This window comes from Brassica napus, chromosome A5 (genome assembly GCF_020379485.1).
Source record: "Brassica napus cultivar Da-Ae chromosome A5, Da-Ae, whole genome shotgun sequence".
Lineage (NCBI taxonomy): Eukaryota > Viridiplantae > Streptophyta > Magnoliopsida > Brassicales > Brassicaceae > Brassica > Brassica napus.
The window spans coordinates 25,916,876-25,937,756 of NC_063438.1; the positions used below are offsets into that span (position 1 = coordinate 25,916,876).

General features: G+C 39.9%; 6 protein-coding genes across 8 annotated transcripts; 3 read left to right on the forward strand and 3 right to left on the reverse strand.

Annotated features, from left to right (window-relative positions):
• The first annotated feature begins 601 nt into the window (after window positions 1-601).
• LOC111215774 (probable E3 ubiquitin-protein ligase MARCHF10) lies at window positions 602-3,307 on the forward strand. The gene is made up of 7 exons (XM_022719847.2): window positions 602-911; window positions 1,059-1,514; window positions 1,829-1,970; window positions 2,049-2,395; window positions 2,493-2,583; window positions 2,661-2,740; window positions 2,825-3,307. Exons 1-7 carry the CDS (start codon window positions 843-845, stop codon window positions 3,020-3,022), a joined length of 1,383 nt encoding a protein of 460 aa, XP_022575568.2. The 5' UTR covers window positions 602-842; the 3' UTR covers window positions 3,023-3,307.
• A 123-nt stretch (window positions 3,308-3,430) lies between these two features.
• Window positions 3,431-5,455, reverse strand: LOC106452763 (syntaxin-71-like). Its single transcript, XM_013894936.3, has 9 exons — window positions 5,172-5,455; window positions 4,956-5,081; window positions 4,599-4,761; window positions 4,405-4,490; window positions 4,258-4,326; window positions 4,120-4,164; window positions 3,972-4,034; window positions 3,787-3,863; window positions 3,431-3,700 (listed from the first exon to the last, which is right to left on the reverse strand). Exons 1-9 carry the CDS (start codon window positions 5,325-5,327, stop codon window positions 3,688-3,690), a joined length of 798 nt encoding a protein of 265 aa, XP_013750390.2. The 5' UTR covers window positions 5,328-5,455; the 3' UTR covers window positions 3,431-3,687.
• A 192-nt stretch (window positions 5,456-5,647) lies between these two features.
• LOC106452761 (DNA-binding protein S1FA3) lies at window positions 5,648-6,901 on the forward strand. The gene is made up of 2 exons (XM_022719849.2): window positions 5,648-5,785; window positions 6,501-6,901. Exons 1-2 carry the CDS (start codon window positions 5,768-5,770, stop codon window positions 6,702-6,704), a joined length of 222 nt encoding a protein of 73 aa, XP_022575570.1. The 5' UTR covers window positions 5,648-5,767; the 3' UTR covers window positions 6,705-6,901.
• A 1,259-nt stretch (window positions 6,902-8,160) lies between these two features.
• LOC111197833 (DExH-box ATP-dependent RNA helicase DExH10) lies at window positions 8,161-13,053 on the reverse strand. 3 transcript variants are annotated; one of them, XM_022719851.2, is made up of 17 exons: window positions 12,970-13,053; window positions 11,889-12,892; window positions 11,403-11,717; window positions 11,202-11,306; window positions 11,040-11,108; window positions 10,716-10,883; window positions 10,558-10,629; window positions 10,374-10,490; window positions 10,080-10,280; window positions 9,820-9,978; window positions 9,581-9,670; window positions 9,370-9,462; window positions 9,121-9,274; window positions 8,880-9,028; window positions 8,691-8,786; window positions 8,516-8,608; window positions 8,161-8,443 (listed from the first exon to the last, which is right to left on the reverse strand). In XM_022719851.2, exons 2-17 carry the CDS (start codon window positions 12,861-12,863, stop codon window positions 8,333-8,335), a joined length of 2,967 nt encoding a protein of 988 aa, XP_022575572.2. In that variant the 5' UTR covers window positions 12,864-12,892; window positions 12,970-13,053; the 3' UTR covers window positions 8,161-8,332. The 3 variants fall into 3 exon arrangements, with proteins under 3 accessions (XP_022575572.2, XP_022575574.2, XP_022575571.2); XM_022719853.2 differs by having other exon boundaries at window positions 11,889-12,887; window positions 12,966-13,040; XM_022719850.2 differs by having other exon boundaries at window positions 12,966-13,032.
• Window positions 13,054-13,192: 139 nt separating this feature from the next.
• On the forward strand, window positions 13,193-18,151 carry LOC106452758 (probable DNA helicase MCM8). The gene is made up of 17 exons (XM_013894929.3): window positions 13,193-13,449; window positions 13,687-13,830; window positions 13,906-14,023; window positions 14,115-14,337; window positions 14,434-14,597; window positions 14,746-15,009; window positions 15,135-15,230; window positions 15,359-15,511; window positions 15,933-16,003; window positions 16,079-16,197; window positions 16,366-16,495; window positions 16,652-16,703; window positions 16,782-16,929; window positions 17,012-17,186; window positions 17,441-17,611; window positions 17,703-17,816; window positions 17,934-18,151. Exons 1-17 carry the CDS (start codon window positions 13,240-13,242, stop codon window positions 17,979-17,981), a joined length of 2,400 nt encoding a protein of 799 aa, XP_013750383.3. The 5' UTR covers window positions 13,193-13,239; the 3' UTR covers window positions 17,982-18,151.
• On the reverse strand, window positions 18,085-20,699 carry LOC111215775 (pentatricopeptide repeat-containing protein At3g09650, chloroplastic). Its single transcript, XM_022719855.2, has one exon. It carries the CDS (start codon window positions 20,583-20,585, stop codon window positions 18,246-18,248), a length of 2,340 nt encoding a protein of 779 aa, XP_022575576.1. The 5' UTR covers window positions 20,586-20,699; the 3' UTR covers window positions 18,085-18,245.
• Between the last annotated feature and the right edge of the window lie 182 nt (window positions 20,700-20,881).

Sequence of the window (20,881 nt, forward strand, 5' to 3'; positions counted from 1 at the left end):
GGATGATAGGTAAGAATCAAATGGAGTATATACATTGAATATCCTCTGTTTTACATATAGATTTTTTTTTTCACATATATTAAGAAGATATATTATTTTATTTTATTTTATCTCAAATGAATCATTTATGTGATTTTCAATTTTCAGTAAAACTAAATAATAATTCAATTATCTTAATTGTATTTAAATAATATTATCTTTAAAATAATAACCTTTTATAAAGTTACATGAAACAAATATTTTAAGCATTTATCTTAATAAAACGAAAATACTTGTTTAGATGCTATTCAGGGAAAAAAAGAATAATCCAATGTTGTTTATAATTTATGATTAAAGATAGACTGAGTTTAGCAAAAAAAAAAAGATAGACAGAGGACAAAAGTTTTTTGTTTTTTGCAACTTTTTTTAAGACAAAAGTTATTATGTAAATGTATTTTTTTTTTCAGTGTGTGATTAAATTTGGAAATTTTCTTGTTCTACCTGAGCTACTTTGTAATTGGTAAATCAATGCAACCATTTATTAATGTAAAAGAAAAATAACCTTTGTTGAATTCTGTGAATTGTTCAAAGACAAGATGCTTGGATGTTTTCTAACTGTTAAATAGTTCCAGTTGCATTTAAAATAGGGAAGAAGTACATAGATAATATAGAAAAGTACAGCAAAGTCGATAATGCTAACCCTAGTCAAATTAATTACTTCAATTTTTAAAAATGTTGCAGGGCCGTACCAAATATAAGCTTTTTAGCTGAAAGACGGACAATATCTTGAAAGTGTTTGATCGGTCGGAACCCAGCAAAGAGGAAAGTTAAATTTCTGATTTTTAATCTTTTTGAGTTCAGTGATGGATGGTAGAGATAAAGCTAGCGAAGAAGAACAACATGGCGTCTATCTCCAACCTCCACCGCAAAGGGTAAGACTTTTCCTTTGAATCTGTTACTTCTCTCCTTTTTAATTTTTTTCAGGTGAATTTGATGTTATGGGTACGTTTAAGGTTTAGGGTTTTGACTCTGTTTATGAAAAGGTTAGGCTTTTAAATGATCGAAGCTGGTGTTTGCAGGATGGAGACTCAGAGGAAGAGCTATCACAAGGCAGAGACCTTCAGGTGTTGGATTTGCTACCAGCAACAACAACACCTGAAGATACTGGAGATGATCTTTTCAGTTATAACACATCCTTAACATCAAGCCCTGTTGCTAAAAAAGTCAACTTTTCTACATTGTCCAGCCCTAGAATCGGTGGTCCATCCCTCAGCCCTTCCTCTTCTAGAAACTTTACTAATAATAGCCTCAAGAATCTCATCCCAAAGCCAAACAAGATCAATGAGGTGGATATCGAGAAAGCTGCGGGTTTGGCCTTGGCTTCCTCAGACAGAGACAGGTCATCAACTTGGAGTCTATCTAATATTTTTACTCCAAGGAGGAACAAAACTGAGTCCTTGCCTGTAACCCCTATAGTTCACTCCAACCCTGGGTCCACGCACGGTGGATACGTGGCTGATCCTGTTACTTCCATTGTGAGTTTCTTGATTGGTCGATTCATTTAGGTTACCATGTGAATTATACTCTGGCTTGTGCTGTTATCTCGTTGGAGAGAGTATGTTTAACAGTTTAAGTAATGTACTTTGCTTGTAAGATAAGTTTAGCTTTTGTTTAGACGATTTAATAAAAATTTCGATAGTTTAGGAGCCTAGATTTTTATTTTTATTTTACAAATTTGGGAGTCTATGTATATATATATTTTTTCAAAAATCTGGGGAGGGGTATGAGACGAATGTTTCATTTGGTTTTACTTACTAGAATTCAATTTTAAATGTTTTGTCTTCAACAGAAGAAGGGTCCTCCACTGCCTTTTCACCGATCACGCTCTGTTCCAGCATTCAACAAAGATGGAAGTCTTAGGCAATCAGGTGTTTTCAGAGTCATTCCCACTCCAAACATGTCGCCAACTAGAAGTCTTTATAAACGTAACGGTTAGTTATTTGTAATTTTTTTCCATTTTGTCTTTAGAACAAGAGATTTTTATACTTATAATAGTGAAAATGTTTCAGACACGGGTGTTGATGGAGGAGAAGATGTTCCCGAGGAAGAAGCTATGTGCAGAATCTGCCTCGTCGAATTAGGAGAAGATTCAGAAGCCTTCAAGATGGAGTGTATGTGTAGAGGTGAACTAGCTCTAGCACACAAAGAATGTACAATCAAATGGTTCACCATTAAAGGAAACCGAACGTGTGATGTGTGCAAGCAAGAGGTTCAGAATCTCCCAGTGACTCTTCTCCGCATGCAGGATTCTCAGGGTGGGGCTGCCGAGGCTTCTCACTACAGTGTATGGCAGGATGTTCCAGTTCTTGTCATTGTAAGCATGCTTGCATACTTCTGTTTCCTCGAGCAGCTTCTGGTAATTAATATTTAGTGAGTTTTTTTTTGTATTAGTACGGTTCTATGTACCAATAGATTTTCTAACATCTTCTTGTCTTAAAAATCATTTTTTGCAGCATACTAAAATGAAATCCAGCGCCATTGCAGTAGCTTTACCGTTCTCTTGTATTCTTGGTCTTCTTGCCTCGATGACTTCAACAACTATGGGTAAGAGTCTCTTACACTAACCAGTTTAACATAAATAGAATTACTCAAATTATCAGTTATTATTTATTACTGTGCAGTGGAGAAGCAATATGTTTGGGTTTACGGGACAGTTCAGTTCGGTTTTATAGTTTGTTTCTCTCACATTTTCTTCGAATTGGTGAGAGTCTGTACCTCTCAAGAACAGAACATGATACTCTGGTTCTTGCTCTCTCCTAATTTTTGGTTGGTTTTATTTGTGCAGGTTCACATGCAGCCGGTTGTGTCAATTGTCTTGGCCACTTTGGTTGGGTTCGGACTCACAATGAGCGGCACAACTGGTCTAGTCGAGTTTTTAAAATGGAGGAGAAGGCAGAGGAGAGCTGAGCCTCCAAGCAGTAGTAGTCAGGAGGATCCACCACCTGTTCAGACCGATCAGAGTATCTCTGTATCAGGAAACTGAAGCCAAAGAATGCTCTGATCATATGTTCCAGTAGCAGTGTATGGTACCCAATCAGACCATTTCGAGTCTAGCTTTCTCGACATGTGGATTAAGTAATGATCTTTGAAGAGTTTTAAGGCTTGTATTTTGGGTGCTCTCTTATTCTTCTGTGTGAATGTGAGTGTAGATAGTCTGGTGTGCTCTAAAAGGGTACTTTCCTTGTACAAAAAGTAATTATGAGATCCAATGTAAAAGCTTATTGGCCTTTTTTTAGCTTTTCAATAGTGAATTTACATGATGTCAAAATCTCCAAGTTGATAGTTCTCTTTGTCGTGGGTCTTCTTGACATTCTCATACACAAGCAGATATAGCACATAGCAAACGACTAGCTTGACTAGCAAACGGCTAGCTTGACGGCACATTGACAGGGACAACGAATGAATGGAATTACATAAATTTGGTAAATTTAACAAGGTTATATATATTCATCATGTAATGGACATGAACAACATGGAAACAACTCAACAGAAGAAACAACTTGAACAGTCTTGACACTTAGAAGAAACTCTCGTTGAAAGATCACACAAATACCACCAGAAACAAGCACACAGACATTGACTCGGGTAAGAAACTTTAATAGCAGATGGCAAGAGAGAGTAGTGATGGGTCCTTTCTTGTTCATCTCATTACTTCAGTACACTGCAGAGGTCAAAGGTTTGTTTCGTTACGAAAGCATTTTTTTTTCAATGTAGTCTCTTTTGTGTGTGTGTGTATAAGAAACTTACTTGTACAAGTATGCAGCGATACCCAGAACAATACACAACAACACAATATCGATGCAGAAGTTCCTGCTTGACCTCAGCTGTAATAAGAAAACGCCATGTTTTTTTTTTTTTTTAATGTTAGGAATCAAGAACAGGCCAATGTGGCTGAGAGTTTTGAGAGAAAAAAGGTTCCAAACTCAAATCACCTGGTTCACAGTATCTTTGAGTCTAACATTGGTGTTCTTAAGATCCGAGGTTGCTCTGTCCACCTGTGAACGAGCTCAGAAAGTTAATTCAGATTATACAACTGAGAAAATTCAGAGAAAAGGAAATGAAATAGACGGTGTAGTCTACCTTTGAGTCGATTTCATCCATCAGAGGAACTTGCCGGTCCAGCTCCTGCAGGTATCAGTGTCACGTGACATGGTTCATCAGCTCAAGTGCTGAATAAGTTAGAAGTCTGTAATACGAGATGTAGTTCAAGAAACTCACCTCGTTCATGTCAGACGCCATGTTCTTCAAAGCATCTAAACCTTCGGAGATCATGTCCAGACCTTGGTCCTGTTAAATAGTAGACAGAGTCATATAGATACCATCAGAGCTTAACTGAACAAAAGTGTAGAATGCAACACCACTAGCCTGTTTAATTTTCCGCATCTCAAACTCCTGTCTGAACTGGCTGGATTCATGTGACTCTTGAAAGTAATCATCATCAAAACGCCCATCTAATATCCACATTAGAGGTGTCAGGTTGCTCAAAATAAGAATAAACAGTTAAATTTATTCAAAGATAATACAATAAGGAACACAAAGCTAGTTGGGGTTTGAATCACCTGAATCAAATTTAATATCAGGACGAGACGTTGTAGAAGGAGCCCAAGCACTAGTGCTTTTAGGACCACCCGCTGTCCCATCAGGTATAGCTTCAATCCTCGCCGGAAGCGCAAGTACCAAATCGTTTCTCGCAGCAAGCTCTTCAGTCGTAAGGCCCTTCACCTAAAACAATTTAATAGATCACCACTAAGTTTACACAAAGTTAATTCATGATTTAGTCAATCTCAGTCAATGCACTATCATCTCAATATAGTTACTACCACAAAACATACATCTATGAAACTTACTCACACTATAATTAAAAAAACAATAACTCATATAATATATAAGCTCAACTAAGGAGAAAGGAAGCTAACCCGCTTGAGAGCAAGTCTCTGCAACTTGGGAACTTCCTCCGACAATCTAGCCTTGGTCCTGCGGATCTCAGCGTTCATCGCAACAGCAGAAGCTCTGTTCTTCTCCTTGGTAACAATCTCAGCTTTCTGCAAAACAAAAATAGGGGCAAATCAAATTATGTTCTATGACCAAAGCACAAAGCTTTTGAATCTAAACAGGAAAAGAGGGATGATTACCTCGAGAGCTGTCTCGATTTGAGTCTCGAAAGCTCCGTAGAGACGAGCAAAAGCATCGTCGCCGGAGATGTTGGACTCACGCTGTTTGTCGACGTCGTACTTGTCGTACTTCTTGCAGATCGTGTCAACTCTGGTTAGAATGTCGATCACTGTCATCTTCTCTCGCCAAGCAACTTCCGGATCTAAAGGATAGAGAAACTTCCGGATCTAAAGGATAGAGAATCTCTCTGATTCGAAGACTTCCTTCTAGTTTGTGTCCGAAAAGTTTGGTTCGGCGACGAAAGAGAAAAAACTTAACAGCCTGGAGGAATATTTATGAATCACCCCTCTTACTTTTGTTAATTTATACATTGACCCCTAATAGTTTTATTGGAGACAAAAGAATCCTATTTTCGATTTGTCAAGGGACTTGATTGGTATATGAAATAAACTTTGAGCCCTATATTGAAAATAAATTAGATTTATTACCAAACTAATCCCGTGGACTATTTATTTATGAATTGCTGAATCTTTAAGACAAAAGAAAGAAAATTATAGTCTGACAACTGTCTCCGGCGACTGGTGTTTGATCTCTCCGAGCTTCTGGAAGCGCAGCCATGGCCGATGAGTTCTCTGTAAGATCTAATCCTCTCTTTCTCTGTGTTTTAGTTTGCCTACTTGTGTTTCCTTGTTTGAACACTTAGATCAAATCTCTGGTTAGCTCACGATGATGAATATCTAGATCTGCATTTGTCTATATCGAGATTCTCCTTTCCTATAATCTTATAATACTCTCTTATGTCTGGCTCGTGATGCATGATAATCTTTTGTGGTACGTTGGGTCTGATCTTCTTGGTTAGTGCATGTTGATGATGTTCCTGTTCTAAGCGAGCATTTTTGGGTCCATTCATTTTTTTTGTTGCACTGCTTATAATATACTGTAGTTTTATGGTATCCGGTGAATTTTTTTTTTCTCCTTTTGAGTTCAGTTGTTGAGGGACTTTGGTCATTTCTCGTACTGATCTTGCTAAAGAAATTGACTTTTTGTCGCATTTTGGTGTTATAACGTGCAATTGAGCTTCAGAACTTGTATTGATTTCATGACTTTCATCGGTTCTCATGCTTGTCGTTAACTTGCTCAGATCTTGAATTGGTTGGTGAGCGTTGCTCTTGTTAATTGAAATTAAACTGACAATATTATTGTGAAGCTAATTAGGATGTTCATGGCATCAGAATAATTGTATCATGAATAATCATTGTTTTTTTTTGTTCTGCCTTCACGCTTGATCTTGTTGTGTTCTTGTTTTTTTTTATATCATTACTAAGTTGCTAAACAAAACAATGAAACAGGGAAAAATCGAAAGCAAAGGGCTCAACCCGGGACTGATCGTCCTTCTCGTGATTGGAGGGTTGCTAGTGACGTTCCTTGTAGGAAACTTCATCCTCTACACATACGCTCAGAAGAATCTGCCTCCGAGGAAGAAGAAGCCCGTTTCCAAGAAGAAGATGAAGAAAGAGAAGCTGAAGCAAGGCGTTCAAGTTCCTGGCGAGTAGACTTTTGTTGTTTATTATAGTTGTTATGATCATTTCCATGATGACTCACTTTGCACTACTAGACATTATATGACTTTTTAGTTTTTAATGTTTCGTTATAAGCATGGTGTTCTCTCGAATGGCAATGAATCCTCAACACTAGTATAAGCTTTGCTTGGATGATGTAATATTAAACTGAGATTATATTTTGCAATTAATCATGAATGTCAACTCAGTCAGCAGTGACAACCACTAACAGCTTGAAAATGACGAAATAAATTTAAAAGTTTCACATTCATTTGCTCCTCTATTACTAAACTTAACAATTTAAATTTCTAGTTTAATCAGGACTATGAAGAATTTACAAGATAGTTCGACTAGGTTAAGTCTAGTTTGTCTGCATACAACACCACATTTGGATGATTTGATGATACAAGCCTTCAGAGATTTGGATCATTTTGGTGTTGCAAGATGAAGTCTATTCAAGACCTTTGTGATGGCGATTGGAGATTATGTAAAGTTGTTACCATAGCTAAACATGGATAGATGACTCCATAGGTCTTTTCATCCCAATGATCGACCTTCTGACCTCGTTATGAGTTTGGTTATGCTGACTCTCTGAGTACCGAGAAATCTTGGTTCATGTCTTGTTAATCATCTGAAGAGATTCCTAGCTAGATGTTATCAATAGTTTTTTTTTGCAATCAATTTTCATCACTTACTCAAGATGTTATCAAGTCTTGCATTAATAGTACGAAGAGACGGCACCCAAGTGGCGTACGTGCAACCTATTCCAGCTCTTGATCTTGCCCACTCAATGGGCCAGCTAGAGATTCAGACTTCTGATCATTTTGGACATAAGTCTTGGACGCATTAGAGCTATGAAGAACGGCTCGTTCTGATTCAGTCGACATAAAGGAGTACCTTTAGCGAACAAAGAGGTGAAATCATCAGAAATTACTTTTACTTCATTTTCCCAAGAAATCAAATGACACAATAGCTACAGTGGAGACAGATAAAGAAAGAGTCCACCCAACTACCTGCGAGACCTGTTCTCGTTTTGGTAACTTTCCACATTGTGCAGAGTCCACGTTTATCCTTTTTCAATTGTTATCAATGGGTTCATTTAATTGAGCCAAATTTAAAAACCAATAGATAGAGGGCCCAATTACTTCACTGAATTTTGTGTTCTTGGTTTGTCCATGAGATGCAAAATGGCGATCTTTCACAGGTTCTTTGGATCGGTCTATGGTAGCCTTACTGAGTTTGAGATATGTTATGAAGATGGTTAATTACAAGAATCTTCAGTAACGCTTGTAAAGCATTTCATGGGACTTTTGTTAAATTTACTACTGTTGAAGTTACTCTCTCCATTGTTGCGTCCAAAAATTACCATGGCCAAAGCATCACATATACGCATATTACTAGTGTTACTTAAATAATTATTGATCATGCCTGGTCAAGTTTAGAACAGGAATCGGAAAATTTCATCACCATCTTCACTTGTTGATAAACCAAAAGACATCGTGATTTAAGGTTCAGTGAGTACAAAAAGAAAAGTACAAACAACCATTTCTCAGTGAAGTCATGTTACATATTCTCCCCATGGCTACACCAATACAGCGAGCTAAACTCTGCAACAGAGTTACTTATAAATAAAGTGAATTCGCAAACATAATACCTCTTCGCAAGCTCTCGCTAGCAGCTGCAAACTTGCTCGCCAAATTGTTCTCTCCAACTGCTTCCGCTGCAAGTCGAAGCTGAACACAAAACACCAATCAAAATGGCATAAATTTACTATAGCTGAGACATAAGAGTTTAGGGGAAGTTACCTGGTTCAGAAACTCGTCGAGCCTTCTAGCGCTCCTAATGATACTTCCCTCGAATATGTCAGTCTTATTCATAACCTCTGCAAAGGTCGAACCCTTCCCAAAGCCAAACAATCGAGAATATCAAATTACATGTCCTTAAAAAAAATAAGCATCTCTGAAATCAAGTAATACTAACCGTTGACCAACAGTAGATAACGTCCATCAGGCCTTCCCTGATGGTGGATTCTACATACTCTTCAACGTCAATTTCCAGTTTGCATTCATGTTGTATCTGGCAACACAGAGAAAAAAATTAACATTACAAAACAAAGAAACCATGTTGATAAATTAAGATTACAAGCTCTCAGCTGGGGAATTAATTTACCTCTGCAATTCTCCGTGCGCTATCTTTGAGCTGCTGCAACGGTCTATTGAGTTCATTTTTTAGTTCTACCTTTTCATTTGATTTATCTACAGGAATGAAACAGCTTGCGAGGGCAGCTACTTGGTGGTGATCCAGATCATTGAAAGTACCTGAGATGATTTTTTAATGTCAACACCACGCATGACATAGTCACCAGAAAGGCCAAAACTTAAAAACGGGGAAGCTAAATAAGTTGTCGTACCATTGAACATCAGTTCAGTGACAAGCAGTTCATCCCCTGTGTCTATCAAGCAGGCAGCTCGTCCCTTTAACTGGACGACACCATCAGCATCAATGTGTCCAAGTTTCTTTAATACCCGAGAACGGTTCCTAAGCTCATCTCTAAACTTTTGAAGCTGCAGAGATAAACAATACGAGGTCAAAACATTGGAGGGTGATAATAGCCTCAAACTATAATAGAGAGACATGGATGAGCAAGTGCGTAACATACCTGGGAATCACGCATTTTCGATTTGAACTGCTGAATTTCATAATTCACCTCCGCTTTCCTCTGGAAACTCTTCATTTGCTGATCATCTTCAGACTGCAACCCAGAAAACACGAGACGATAGATTAGTGAGGACTTTCGTATGGTTTCTCAAAACTTCTTTAAACTCGGAGTAAAAACGAGAAGCTAACGGAATATTGAATGTAGCAAAGACCTTGTGCATCGGATGAGCAAGTAACTTCTGCTCAGCTTCTTCAATTTGGCTGACCAGCTCCACTATCTCTGTATCTTGAATATTCATGTCCTGTAGAGTTTATTATACAATGAGATCCTGAATTCTATTTTATGCTAATTTAGTAGTAAGCACATGATTTAGCATATTAGCAGCAGGTTAAAATATTGAATAAAGCATTTCATTGAAGATAGCACTACTCTAAGAGCTTAGAGAGAAACCTTGACTGGATGGAGTTTTGGGAACCCTAACGGGAAGCGACTCGACAACTCCTGTACTGCAAGTAGTATGCTCTGTCTTGCTTCTAGTGGCCGAAGATCAGACGGAACCGATATCCTTAGTCTGCTCAAAGCAGTAATTAATGGTAGCTGAACAGGAACCTAAAACACGCAAAAGCACAATTCTTCAAAATTCCACTACTAACACGAATAGAATAAGAAGAAGAAGGTCTAGTGACAGCGAAAATGAAAGTCTAACTCACCACATGCATCTCACCCTTTTCCCCAGGACGGGGAGGACACGGTTTTGGCTTTGCACCATTCTCGCTAACACCAGTGGAGCAATGAAGTAGAGTATCCACTATATATCCGCCACCCTGTGAAGAGGTTCCAACTGAAGTTTTCTTTACAACATTAACTACAACTCCCCATCCCCAGTCTGTTCCACCTTCTCGTATCTTAACCTGTACAGAAACACTTCTCCAAGTAAGTTATGAGAAGCTTCTGTCATATACAATACATACCAATGGTCAATTAGATTTAAAAAAAGAACTTACCAGCCGACCAGTATCAAGAAAACAAAGCACCCTTTCAGGCCTTATTATCTCTGACATAAGTTTCTTTTCCAGTGGAGCTATGTCAAGTTTTAGCTTATGGTACTCAGCAACCTCCGCCTGCAAATATCTTAAGAAGTAAGAACGGACCCAAATCACAGAAGTGAAATATAAAAGCGCTGAGCACCTTTCCAGAAGCATCAAGGATGGCAGCTTCCTCTTCAAGTTTGGTCACCTTGTTCTCAATATCAGGTAAAGCCTGAGGTTGTAACACAACCGTATAATTAGCATAAAAAGTGTAGATAAAAATTAAAAAGAGTAAAGGGAAGAGTATCCGACAACTACCTTTTCATACTGGAACTGGTGGAACGAGTGCTTTATCACATGCTCAGCTGTAAATTGTCCTTCGGCACGACTCAATAGATTCAAAATTGTGTAGTAACTCAACCTAAAAGTACTAAGCAAAGGGGCTGGTTTGCCCAGCATCATGTCCTTGAGGACATCCATTTCCATCTGTTGAATAACACCATAAACAATTCTAAGAGATTGGGGAAAAAAAACAGAAGAGATTTATCTAGAATCAACCTCTTCCAAGACAAGCATAGAGGCTACAATTATTTGGTGCATGTCATATATAAATATAATAGGTAGAGATAAATCAAAAACTACCTGTTCATCAATCATAATAATGCAGATACCACGTTCATCCTTTCCACGACGTCCAGCCCTGCCGCTCATCTGCAAGAATCAAATATAAGCAGACAGTTACTACAATATCATTTTGCAACAAATCGTCACATTCACCACTGGCATCAACAAACTACGACCCACCTGGATATATTCACCAGACCCAATGAAACGATGGCTGTCACCATCCCACTTCTTAACAGCAGTAAACACTACAGTTTTTGCAGGCATGTTCAAACCCATAGCAAACTGATACAAAAGCCAAGAATCATAAATTAGCACAACAAAGAGAGTAACATAAGTTGCACAGCTGAAAAGACAAAAGCTAACTCCAGAATATCTTACAGTTTCTGTGGCAAAAAGCGCTTTTACAAGTCCTTCCTGAAAGAGAAGTTCCACTAACTCCTTGAGGACAGGAAGAAGCCCAGAATGGTGAACAGCAATACCACGTTGGAGCAGTGGCAACATCATCTCAATGGCAGACAAAGATCTATCCTCCTCATTCAGGCACAGCATAGCATTATTGAATACCTCTTCCACAGTCGACTTCTCTTCCTCCGTATTAAAATCGAGTTTTGACATTGACAGTGCATGATTCTCACATTCCCTCCTACTGAAGCTGAAGATGATGACTGGCTGAAACTTTCTTTCCATGATCATCTGCAAAGATAGATAAGAGTTAACTAACAAACCCACAGGCTACAGGATAAGTCTATCATATCACTTAAACTTGAAACATAAAAGAAGCACATAGATTGCAATAATTTGATAGGAGAACACGGCACCACAAGCAGTAAGATAGGACAGGATAAACAATACATAAGATCATACCTTTACAATTTTGTAAACATCAGAATCACCACCGCCGCCGCCACCACCTTTAGCGCCGCCCCTACCACCTGATTTGCCATTTGCACTCTTTTTCCCCTCAGATTTTGGTTTTGGGAAAGTATCATGCATCTTAATGAAATTAGCCTCTCTAAACTGCTCATTCTCATCAACTACAAGGTACAGCCCACTCCCACCCATAGGAAAAGCATAATGCTGCAGAGGCGTGGGCCTAAAGTCCGTATACACCACGTGACACGGCTGCTTATGCAGATAGCAAATCCACTCCGCAAACTCAGTAGCATTAGACATCGTGGCCGAAAGAAAAACCATCTTAATAGCAGGCGGCAAGAAAATAATACTCTCCTCCCAAACAACCCCTCTCTCCCTATCCTTCATGTAATGAATCTCATCAAAAATCACCCAAGCAACCTCCTTCAAAACCTCAGAGCCTCTGTAAAGCATCGCTCTCAAAATCTCAGTCGTCATCACCAAGCAACTAGCATTAGGGGAGATCGTGACGTCACCTGTCATCAAACCAACGTCGTGAAACTCGTGCTGGAGCTCTCTGTACTTCTGGTTACTCAATGCTTTCAAAGGAGAAGTGTAAATCACCCTCTGCTTATCTCTAAAGGCCATGGCGATAGCATACTCCGCAACAGCTGTTTTACCAGCTGAAGTGTGGGCGGAGACCAAAATCGATTCTTTCCTCTCCAGGCACGCTACGGAGATGCTCTGGAACGGGTCGAGCTGGAAAGGGTAGGTTTTGGCCATGTCTCCGTTGTAGAGAGGATTATCTAGAGTTCCGTGAATCGCTTCCTCTTTCGACGGTGTGTAGCCGTTGGGGACGGCGACTTCGTGTACGCAAGCTCGTTTCTGGCTGCTTCTACGCTTCGTCGTGGGCTCTGGCGTAGGGGTCTCGTCGGAGGATGCTTTTCTCTTGCCGAGTGTCTCCGGTGATTCCATTATTGTGCTCATAGATCTCTCTCCCTAGTAAAAATTCTTCACTACAGAATCAACAAATCAGAAATGAATCAGGAAATTAGGGTTTAAGCATACGAATTAGGGTTTAATTGGTACCTACGATGACGGTCGTGAAAGACGGAGCTATCTCGGCGGCGGAAGCTTATTTCTCGTTTTAGTTTTTTTTTTGTTATATACGAGAGAGTGAGTGTCCACGTGGCAGATAATAAATCAATGGGTTTAGGGTTCAATAAATAGGCCCATTTATAAAGCCCGTAAGAAGAAAAGCCCATTAACTTTTATTTCCCGCCAAAAAAAATAATTAACTACGGAAGCGAGACTTCTTCTTCGACCGAGGAGTGGTGGTGAGTAACGGTGGTTTTACGCGGTGATGGGTGTATACGGAGATGGAAGCGAGGGGGCAAGCATGACGTCGAGACGACGTGGATCGATCGGGGTTGATTCTGTCGATATCGCGAAGATATTAGCTGTGTATTTCAGAGATAACGAGAACTCGTGCATCGACGAGGAGAAGCTGATGTTCACGGCGGAGCTTATCTGGATATTCTCTTCGCCGAGTGGTAGAGACTTAGTTTCTCAGGTATCTCATTCGGAAACGATTAGGTCATTGCTTCTTCTAGACTTATTCTGACGATAAATCAAAAATTTTGGTGAATTTTCTCATTAATCGATTGTGCAGAAATTGGAATCTAGATTTTGTTTTCCTTCTATGTTTGTAAGATTCGTGGTAGATAGAGAATGATTAAGTAACTTATCTATGCGTTAATTAGCTGTTTTAGTTTCTTACATGGCTTGGCACAAATTGTGAGAGAAGCAGGTGAATGAAGAAGGTGGCGGTTCCTTCTCTTTACCGCTTGATCTTCAACAATTTAAGAAGTTATGCGATATCGAGAATTTTTTCATTAATTTGGAGGATAATCCCAAAGGAGTCCTCCCATGTATGAATGCTGCAGTTCACAAGGTATGGTATTATATATCTTTGGTGTTTGTTTGCTTGGATGGTATGAGATGAAGACTTACTTAACATCTTTCACAGGTTTTACTAAGTCAATGGGAGACTAATGGCTTTGATGATGTTATGAAGATCAATATTCGTCTGCATAATTATCCTGAATCTTCAATCTCTCTGAAAAACCTCAGGGCAGCATATATTGGTAGACCTCTGTCTCATAATAATTGCATTACAAACCCTCTAAGGAGACAAAAGCATGATTGACCTTTGATTTTGTGCTGCGTTATTTGCAGGTAAGCTTGTAACAGTTCATGGGACCGTTGTTAAAGTTAGTACTGTGAAGCCTCTTGTCACCCAGATGGCTTTTGACTGTGCAAAGTGTAAAACTAGCATAACCCGGGAATTTAATGACGGGAAGTTTTCACCTCCGCAAAATTGTGACACCCATGGATGTAAGTCCAAGATGTTTATTCCACTCCGATCCTCCGCTCAGACAATTGATTTTCAGAAAATCAGGTGTTCTCCTTTTTTACCTCTTATGATTTTGTGTCATTCATTTTTGCTAGTTAATGTATCTTGCCATTGTTAATCAACTGTCCGACTGTTTTTCAGGGTACAGGAGTTGCAAAAGCCTGAAGACCATGAAGAAGGACGGGTACCCCGAACTGTAGAATGTGAGCTGATGGAAGACCTTGTGGACACATGTATCCCTGGTGATGTGGTGACTGTTACAGGGATTATAGGTGTAATTAACAATTACATGGATATTGGGGGAGGTATTGATTTTATAACTCTTTATGGTTCTTTCATAGTTTGTAAGGGAAAGAATGTTTGCTATCGTTAATTGTATAATTAGCTCAAAATTGATTTAATATGCTAAGCCGTACTCAATCTTAACGTACTTTTAAAATGCTAATGTTCCAGGGAAATCGAAGTCCAAGAATCAAGGATTCTACTATTTGTTTATAGAGGCAGTTTCAGTTAAAAACTCTAAGAAGCAGTCTGCATTTGAGAACTCAGATGACTCCGGTAGTGGTGTCCAGTCTGCAGATGTTGGTGATTTATATTCATTCTCACAGAGAGACTTGGAATTTATTGTTAAGTTCAACGAAGAATATGGTTCTGATACATTCCGTCGTATACTTCATTCTGTTTGTCCATCTATTTATGGCCATGAAATTGTCAAAGGTGGAGTACTTCGATTTATAACAAATTTCCTTGGGCAATCATTGTTGAAGGCTTTATAATTACTGTTAGAAGCATTGTATAACATGATACTTCTGCCGTCTGTATATTTCTTGTCATTTCCACAGCTGGAATAACACTGTCCCTGTTTGGAGGTGTAAGGAAGCATTCGATGGATCGGAACAAAGTTCCAGTCAGAGGAGATATTCATGTCATTATTGTTGGTAAGATCTTAAATCAATTTAATATAATGGCATAATATAGAGAATACCTGGGCTGAGGGAAGCTTATTTGTTACTAGTTTGAAACTGATGCACCAAAATTTTGATTGATGATTTCAATGCGCTAATAGGTGACCCTGGATTGGGAAAAAGTCAGCTCTTGCAAGCAGCATCGGCCATCTCCCCTCGTGGCATCTATGTATGTGGTAATGCGACGACTAAAGCAGGGCTCACCGTTGCTGTAGTGAAAGATTCTATGACAAATGACTATGCGTTTGAGGCTGGTAACTCCTTCCCTCCACTTTATTTAGCAAGTATAAACTTCAGTATATGGATATGATTCTACCGTTCCAGATATGGGTTTGAGTCATGTTGTTGATTGATACTTACCTAAAGTCCCAGTCTAGTTGCGTCAGAGGTGCTAATAATTTGATGTTAGTTGGTGAGGCATACCTTGTAGGGTTTAACGGATGTCATTTCTCTGTAGATGTTATGATGTCTATAGTTTAGCTAGAATGGGGGATCGGTAAGCAGCAAGCTAAAGTCTTTCTTCAAGATAAAGATAGTACAATCACAGTCTGAGCTTCAAGTCTTCAACAGTATATGATAATAGTAGTAGGACAGGGTTTTATTGAATAACTTTAGTGAAAAGTTCTAGAAAGAGAAATCCTCGTCTTTGTTAACCTAGTGCTACCCTATGAGCAGGTGCCATGGTACTTGCAGATGGCGGGGTTTGCTGCATTGACGAGTTCGATAAAATGACCAACGAGCATCAGGTTTTTCTTATCAAAAATGTCATTACTTCTGATGCTTACATTGTTTTATTATTAACTTACATCCCATTGTCATAGGCTTTGCTAGAAGCAATGGAACAACAATGTGTCTCTGTTGCAAAGGCTGGGCTTGTGGCCAGTCTATCAGCTCGGACTTCTGTTATAGCAGCAGCAAATCCTGTTGGTGGCCACTACAAGTAATTTTATTAATGTGCTATCTCATCATTGTGGGGGTGTTTAAATCATAGTTGTGACACTGTTCAGTGCAGAATAACCCTGCATCTTTTAAGTTTTAACACTGGGTGAGAATAAAAAACAGCGTATTTTTCTTGATACTTACGATCATCTTCATGATCTCATTTCAGCCGTGCAAAAACTGTAAACGAGAACTTAAAGATGAGTGCTGCGCTTCTCTCGCGGTTTGATTTGGTTTTCATATTACTTGACAAACCTGATGAGCTACTCGACAAGCAAGTCTCAGAGCATATTATGTCGGTGAGCATCTCCATCTGAGATTATTGTTGTGGAACATGCCTCTAAGAGATATTAGCATACATTTAGCTCTCGTTGATAGACAAAATTCTGTGACAGCTATTGTTAAGTTAATTCAAAGCCATTAATAGAATCTTACCTTGAATTATTTTCTGGTAGCTTCATTCTGGAGGTGGAGAAGCATTACCTGCATTAAAGAAGTTTAAGACAGGTCCAGTTTCTTTTGGTTGTTAGGTCTAGCTTGTATAGACATGACTGTATTTGACATCTCATTTGATTTCAAATGCAGCATCAGGATCTGCAAATATACATGCCAAAGAGGGTTCTCTACTCTCAAGACTGCGGTTAGACCCTAAGAAAGATGATGACTTCACTCCCATTCCTGGCCAACTGCTTAGGAAATATGTTGCTTATGCAAGGACTTTCGTCAACCCTAAGTAATATGATCCGTCTCCCAGCTGCAATTATTAGATGCTCACCAAATCAGGCATTATGTGTAACATCTCTTTATCTATTCAGGATGTCAAAGGCAGCTGGAGAGATAATTCAAAAATTTTACTTGAAGCTGAGAGACCATAACACATCCGCTGACTCAACACCAATAACAGCAAGACAACTGGAAAGTTTGGTCAGGCTTGCCCAAGCGAGAGCTCGGGTTGACTTAAGGGAAGATATAACAGTCCAGGACGCAATGGTAAGCGAGAAAATTATTGCCTTGTACCCTATGTCTGAGCATACATGCATTTGTTTGACCATATACTCAATCATTCTTACCATACACACGTACACGTATTATTTCCTCGGCCTTTTTTTGCTGAATATGGTAAAGTAGCTAGCATGAAAATTTAAATATAAAACTGCATTGTTGTGATGTTGGCTTGGACAATGAATATTTTGCTACTGGCTATAAAGATGTCTTGACTTCTGTCCTTGGATTTGCTTTTTCAGGATGTGGTTGAAATAATGAAAGAATCTTTGTATGATAAGTTCGTAGATGAACATGGGGTTGTGGATTTTGGTCGGAGTGGAGGAATGAGTCAACAAAAGGAGGCGAGACGCTTCTTAAGTGCTCTTGATAAGCAATCAGAGTTGCAGCAAAAAGATTGTTACTCTGTTTCGGTATGAACAACCTCTATTCTCCAGAATTTAGCTACTCGCTTCTGACATTTATAGTGACCAGTTTCTTACTCAATAGAAAAAAATTCTGCAGGAGCTGTATAGTTTAGCTGATAGGATCGGGCTACGAGTTCCAGACATTGATACATTCCTAGAGAACCTGAACACTGCCGGCTACTTGCTCAAGAAGGGACCAAAAACTTACCAGGTATACATATATTCCTCTACCTACCTCAGAAACAAGAACAGTCCATGAACATGCAAAAGAAGGCTAAAGGATTTGATTTGATTTAATTTTCTCACACTGTCTTGATTTCATATACAGGTCCTCTCCTCATCTTATTCTCGGAGTCAGTCATCCAGGTCAAGATGATCAACATTCCTGTCAAAAACCTTCCTTACAGCAAAAACTTTTAAAAGTAAATTTTGTAAGTTCTTGTATTGCTCATATCTAAGTATGAATCTTGATCATGATATCAGTCAAATGAATATTATAATGCCAGAAACTCCTTCGTATTTAATAAGACATGAACTTGGGTTGAATGTTTACGTTGTGTAGTATAGACGACATCTAATATCTAAGATACACCCTAGTATACATTGGTGAATGAGAGAGTAGCATGATCAATAGGATGATCTAGTCTTCTCTTGGACCTAACTTCCACTCACTGCCATAGTAAGAATTAGGCAAACCAAGCCAAAACTTGAAAGCTTCAGCCGCTCTCTTTCTTTCTACCCTCCTCTCTACCCTTGCTTGTGACGCGTGTTTGCTAGTGAACATCCTAGAGTGCATCTCCACGTAGATCTTCTTGAACTTAGTTTTGTTCGGAGGTATCCCATTCTCCTCCATACACGCTATAATCTCCAGTGCTTTCTTGAAAAACGCAGCCCTCACACATATATCCGCTAACATATCTAACAACCCTTCATCAGGCTTCAGCATCGGAGGAGAAGAATCTCCTTCAGATTCTTCTCTCTTCTTCACCACACACCTTTCCTTTATCTCCTTCCACAGCAAGAGCGCCTCACCAGGCTTCCTCGCCAGAGAAACCCCGTTGGCTAGGCTCCCGTAAGTCGCCACGTTTGGGTGAAACCCGTTTTCTTTCATTCTCGAAACTACTCTCTTCGCATCTTCAATCAAACCTAGCCTGCAGTACCCTTCAACCAACATGTTCCACGCGATCAAATCTACTTTGACCCTTGGATCCCTCATCATCTCATCAAACACCCTGTTCGCCAACTTTGGTTGCCCCGACATGGCAAAAGCCTTCATCAAAGTAGTGTAACTAATCTTAGTTGGTGCAATCCCTCTCGTTCTCATTTCGTTGAAGAACGACAAAGCACCTGCGCTGTCATCTATAAGAATGCATCCATCTATGATGATGTTATAGGACACAACGTCTGGCTCTATTCCTGCATCTTCAGCCATCTCTCTTAGCAAATCCTCCGCCTTATCTATCTGCAGCTGCTTACAATACCCTTTGAGGAGGACATTGTATGTAATCCTATTCGCAGGTACACCCATCCTAGCCATCTCAGCTAGCACTTGTCTTGCTCTATCCATCAACCCGGCTTTAACAAAAGCTGACACAACCGTTGTGTAGGTAACTTCATCCGGGTGGCTATTTTTATCATCTTGACGTCTCATCGCCTCGAGCATTCTAGCTGTGTCCGCCACACGTCCATTCTTCATATATCCTTTCATCAACGTCGTGTAGATCCTTGAGTCAGGAGCAAAGGCTTTAGGCAACAATGGAGGCTCATCACTCGGGTTAACCGAGTTAGGCAGCAGCTTCTTGAACACATCCTCAGACCCTTCTTCGATTACTTCATCCCGAGGAGTATAAACTGATTCTTCATCATCCTCAAACGCATCTTCAGCTTCAGCTTCTTCTTCCTCTTCTTTCTCCTTCAAATCCTCTCCATTGCATTCTCTCAAAACCTTGCAAAGATCTCTCCTTCTCTCCCTCATCGCTTGAACAATCCTCTCCGCAGTTCTCAAATCTCCAAAACCAACATAAGCCGCAACTAAGGAATGCATCGTAGTCATACAAACCTTAACTCCCTTCTCAATAATCCTCTCCACGACAAACACAATCAGCTCCTTCCGACCAACTCTCGCACACAGCTTAATCATTACATTATAAGTCAACACATCAGGCTCACAATCCCATTCCGACATCTCACCGAACAGCTTCGAGTACTTCTCTGTATCACCAATATTCGCACAAGCGTTAAGCACAGCGTTGAACGCAGCCGTGTCAGGCCTAGACTGAGCGACCAAAGATTGATCTCCAAAGCGTTTAACTCTTCGTGTGATAGCTGTAAAGAGTTTGATAGACTCTTCAGGTCCATCGTCTCCAGCAGCAGAGAGGCTAGCTACTGCAGCTGTCCACGCCTTAACGTGTGGTAAGTACCCGGAACGGAGCATTGACTTGATGACGGAGACGGCGTAAAGCGTTTGGCCGGACTTCGCTGCAGCCATGGCGAGGAGGCCGAGGGAGTTGGCGTCCAGGCGGTGGAGCTGGCGTTCATTGCGGAGGCGCGTGAGGATAGACTGCGCGCGCGTGAGGCTCTCGGGCTTGGATTGGTAAGACAATTGCGAAACTAAACGGCTAAGACAAGTGGGTCCAGGGAGATGAGTGGATTGGACATACTTAGCCCAAGCTTCGTCGGTTCTTCTGCTGCGGAGGAGAGACAGAAGCTCTTGGTCGTTGTGCGTTGAGTAGGCTTCTGGAGAAGAGCCTAAGAATGATGAGAGGTCTCCGGCGGAGCTGTTGGCTGTGCCGGAAGCGGACCGTGCGAAAAAGTGGCGGCGTGTGGGGAGACCAGCGGCTGTGAATGGTGGTGGGTTGATTGAGCAGAGTGATATGGGGTTGAGGGTGAGACTGAAAGAAGCTGCGGCGGTTAAAGTGTTGGAGTTTGGGTATGGAGGAAACGACGACGATGAAGCTGGAGGTGGTCGGAGAATGTTCATTTTAGGTCCATTGGAGAGAGAGCGTGTTTGTGTAATGAAATGATCTCCAAATGGATTATTTGGGTGGAAAGGAGTGTTGCTACGTCGCCGTATTACAATTCAAGCAACTGTTCAAAATTAATCTCTCCACATTTAAACCTTTTAGACTCATATTAGAAATATAGTTGAATTTTTTTTTTTTTGAAACATAGAACTATAGTTGATAATTGATATCAATTGTCTTAAATAACCTTCAATTTAAGTTAGCTTAAATGTAACGGTTTAAGTTTTTAATCATAAGAAAAAACCATAACGAG

Coding starts and splice junctions, on each gene's coding strand:
- LOC111215774 (XM_022719847.2), top strand. CDS start 843: ATGGATGGTAGAGATAAAGCTAGCGAAGAAGAACAACATGGCGTCTAT. Junction 2,584..2,660: donor GATGACTTCAACAACTATGG/GTAAGAGTCTCT, acceptor ATTACTGTGCAG/TGGAGAAGCAATATGTTTGG. Junction 2,741..2,824: donor CTCACATTTTCTTCGAATTG/GTGAGAGTCTGT, acceptor TTATTTGTGCAG/GTTCACATGCAGCCGGTTGT.
- LOC106452763 (XM_013894936.3), bottom strand. CDS start 5,327: ATGACAGTGATCGACATTCTAACCAGAGTTGACACGATCTGCAAGAAG. Junction 5,082..5,171: donor AAATCGAGACAGCTCTCGAG/GTAATCATCCCT, acceptor TTTGTTTTGCAG/AAAGCTGAGATTGTTACCAA. Junction 4,165..4,257: donor TGGCGTCTGACATGAACGAG/GTGAGTTTCTTG, acceptor TGATACCTGCAG/GAGCTGGACCGGCAAGTTCC.
- LOC111197833 (XM_022719851.2), bottom strand. CDS start 12,863: ATGAGCACAATAATGGAATCACCGGAGACACTCGGCAAGAGAAAAGCA. Junction 9,979..10,079: donor AAAAGGGTGAGATGCATGTG/GTGAGTTAGACT, acceptor TGCGTGTTTTAG/GTTCCTGTTCAGCTACCATT. Junction 8,444..8,515: donor TCGACGAGTTTCTGAACCAG/GTAACTTCCCCT, acceptor TTTTGTGTTCAG/CTTCGACTTGCAGCGGAAGC.
- LOC106452758 (XM_013894929.3), top strand. CDS start 13,240: ATGGGTGTATACGGAGATGGAAGCGAGGGGGCAAGCATGACGTCGAGA. Junction 13,450..13,686: donor GTAGAGACTTAGTTTCTCAG/GTATCTCATTCG, acceptor TGAGAGAAGCAG/GTGAATGAAGAAGGTGGCGG. Junction 16,198..16,365: donor CCTGTTGGTGGCCACTACAA/GTAATTTTATTA, acceptor ATCTCATTTCAG/CCGTGCAAAAACTGTAAACG.
- LOC111215775 (XM_022719855.2), bottom strand. CDS start 20,585: ATGAACATTCTCCGACCACCTCCAGCTTCATCGTCGTCGTTTCCTCCA.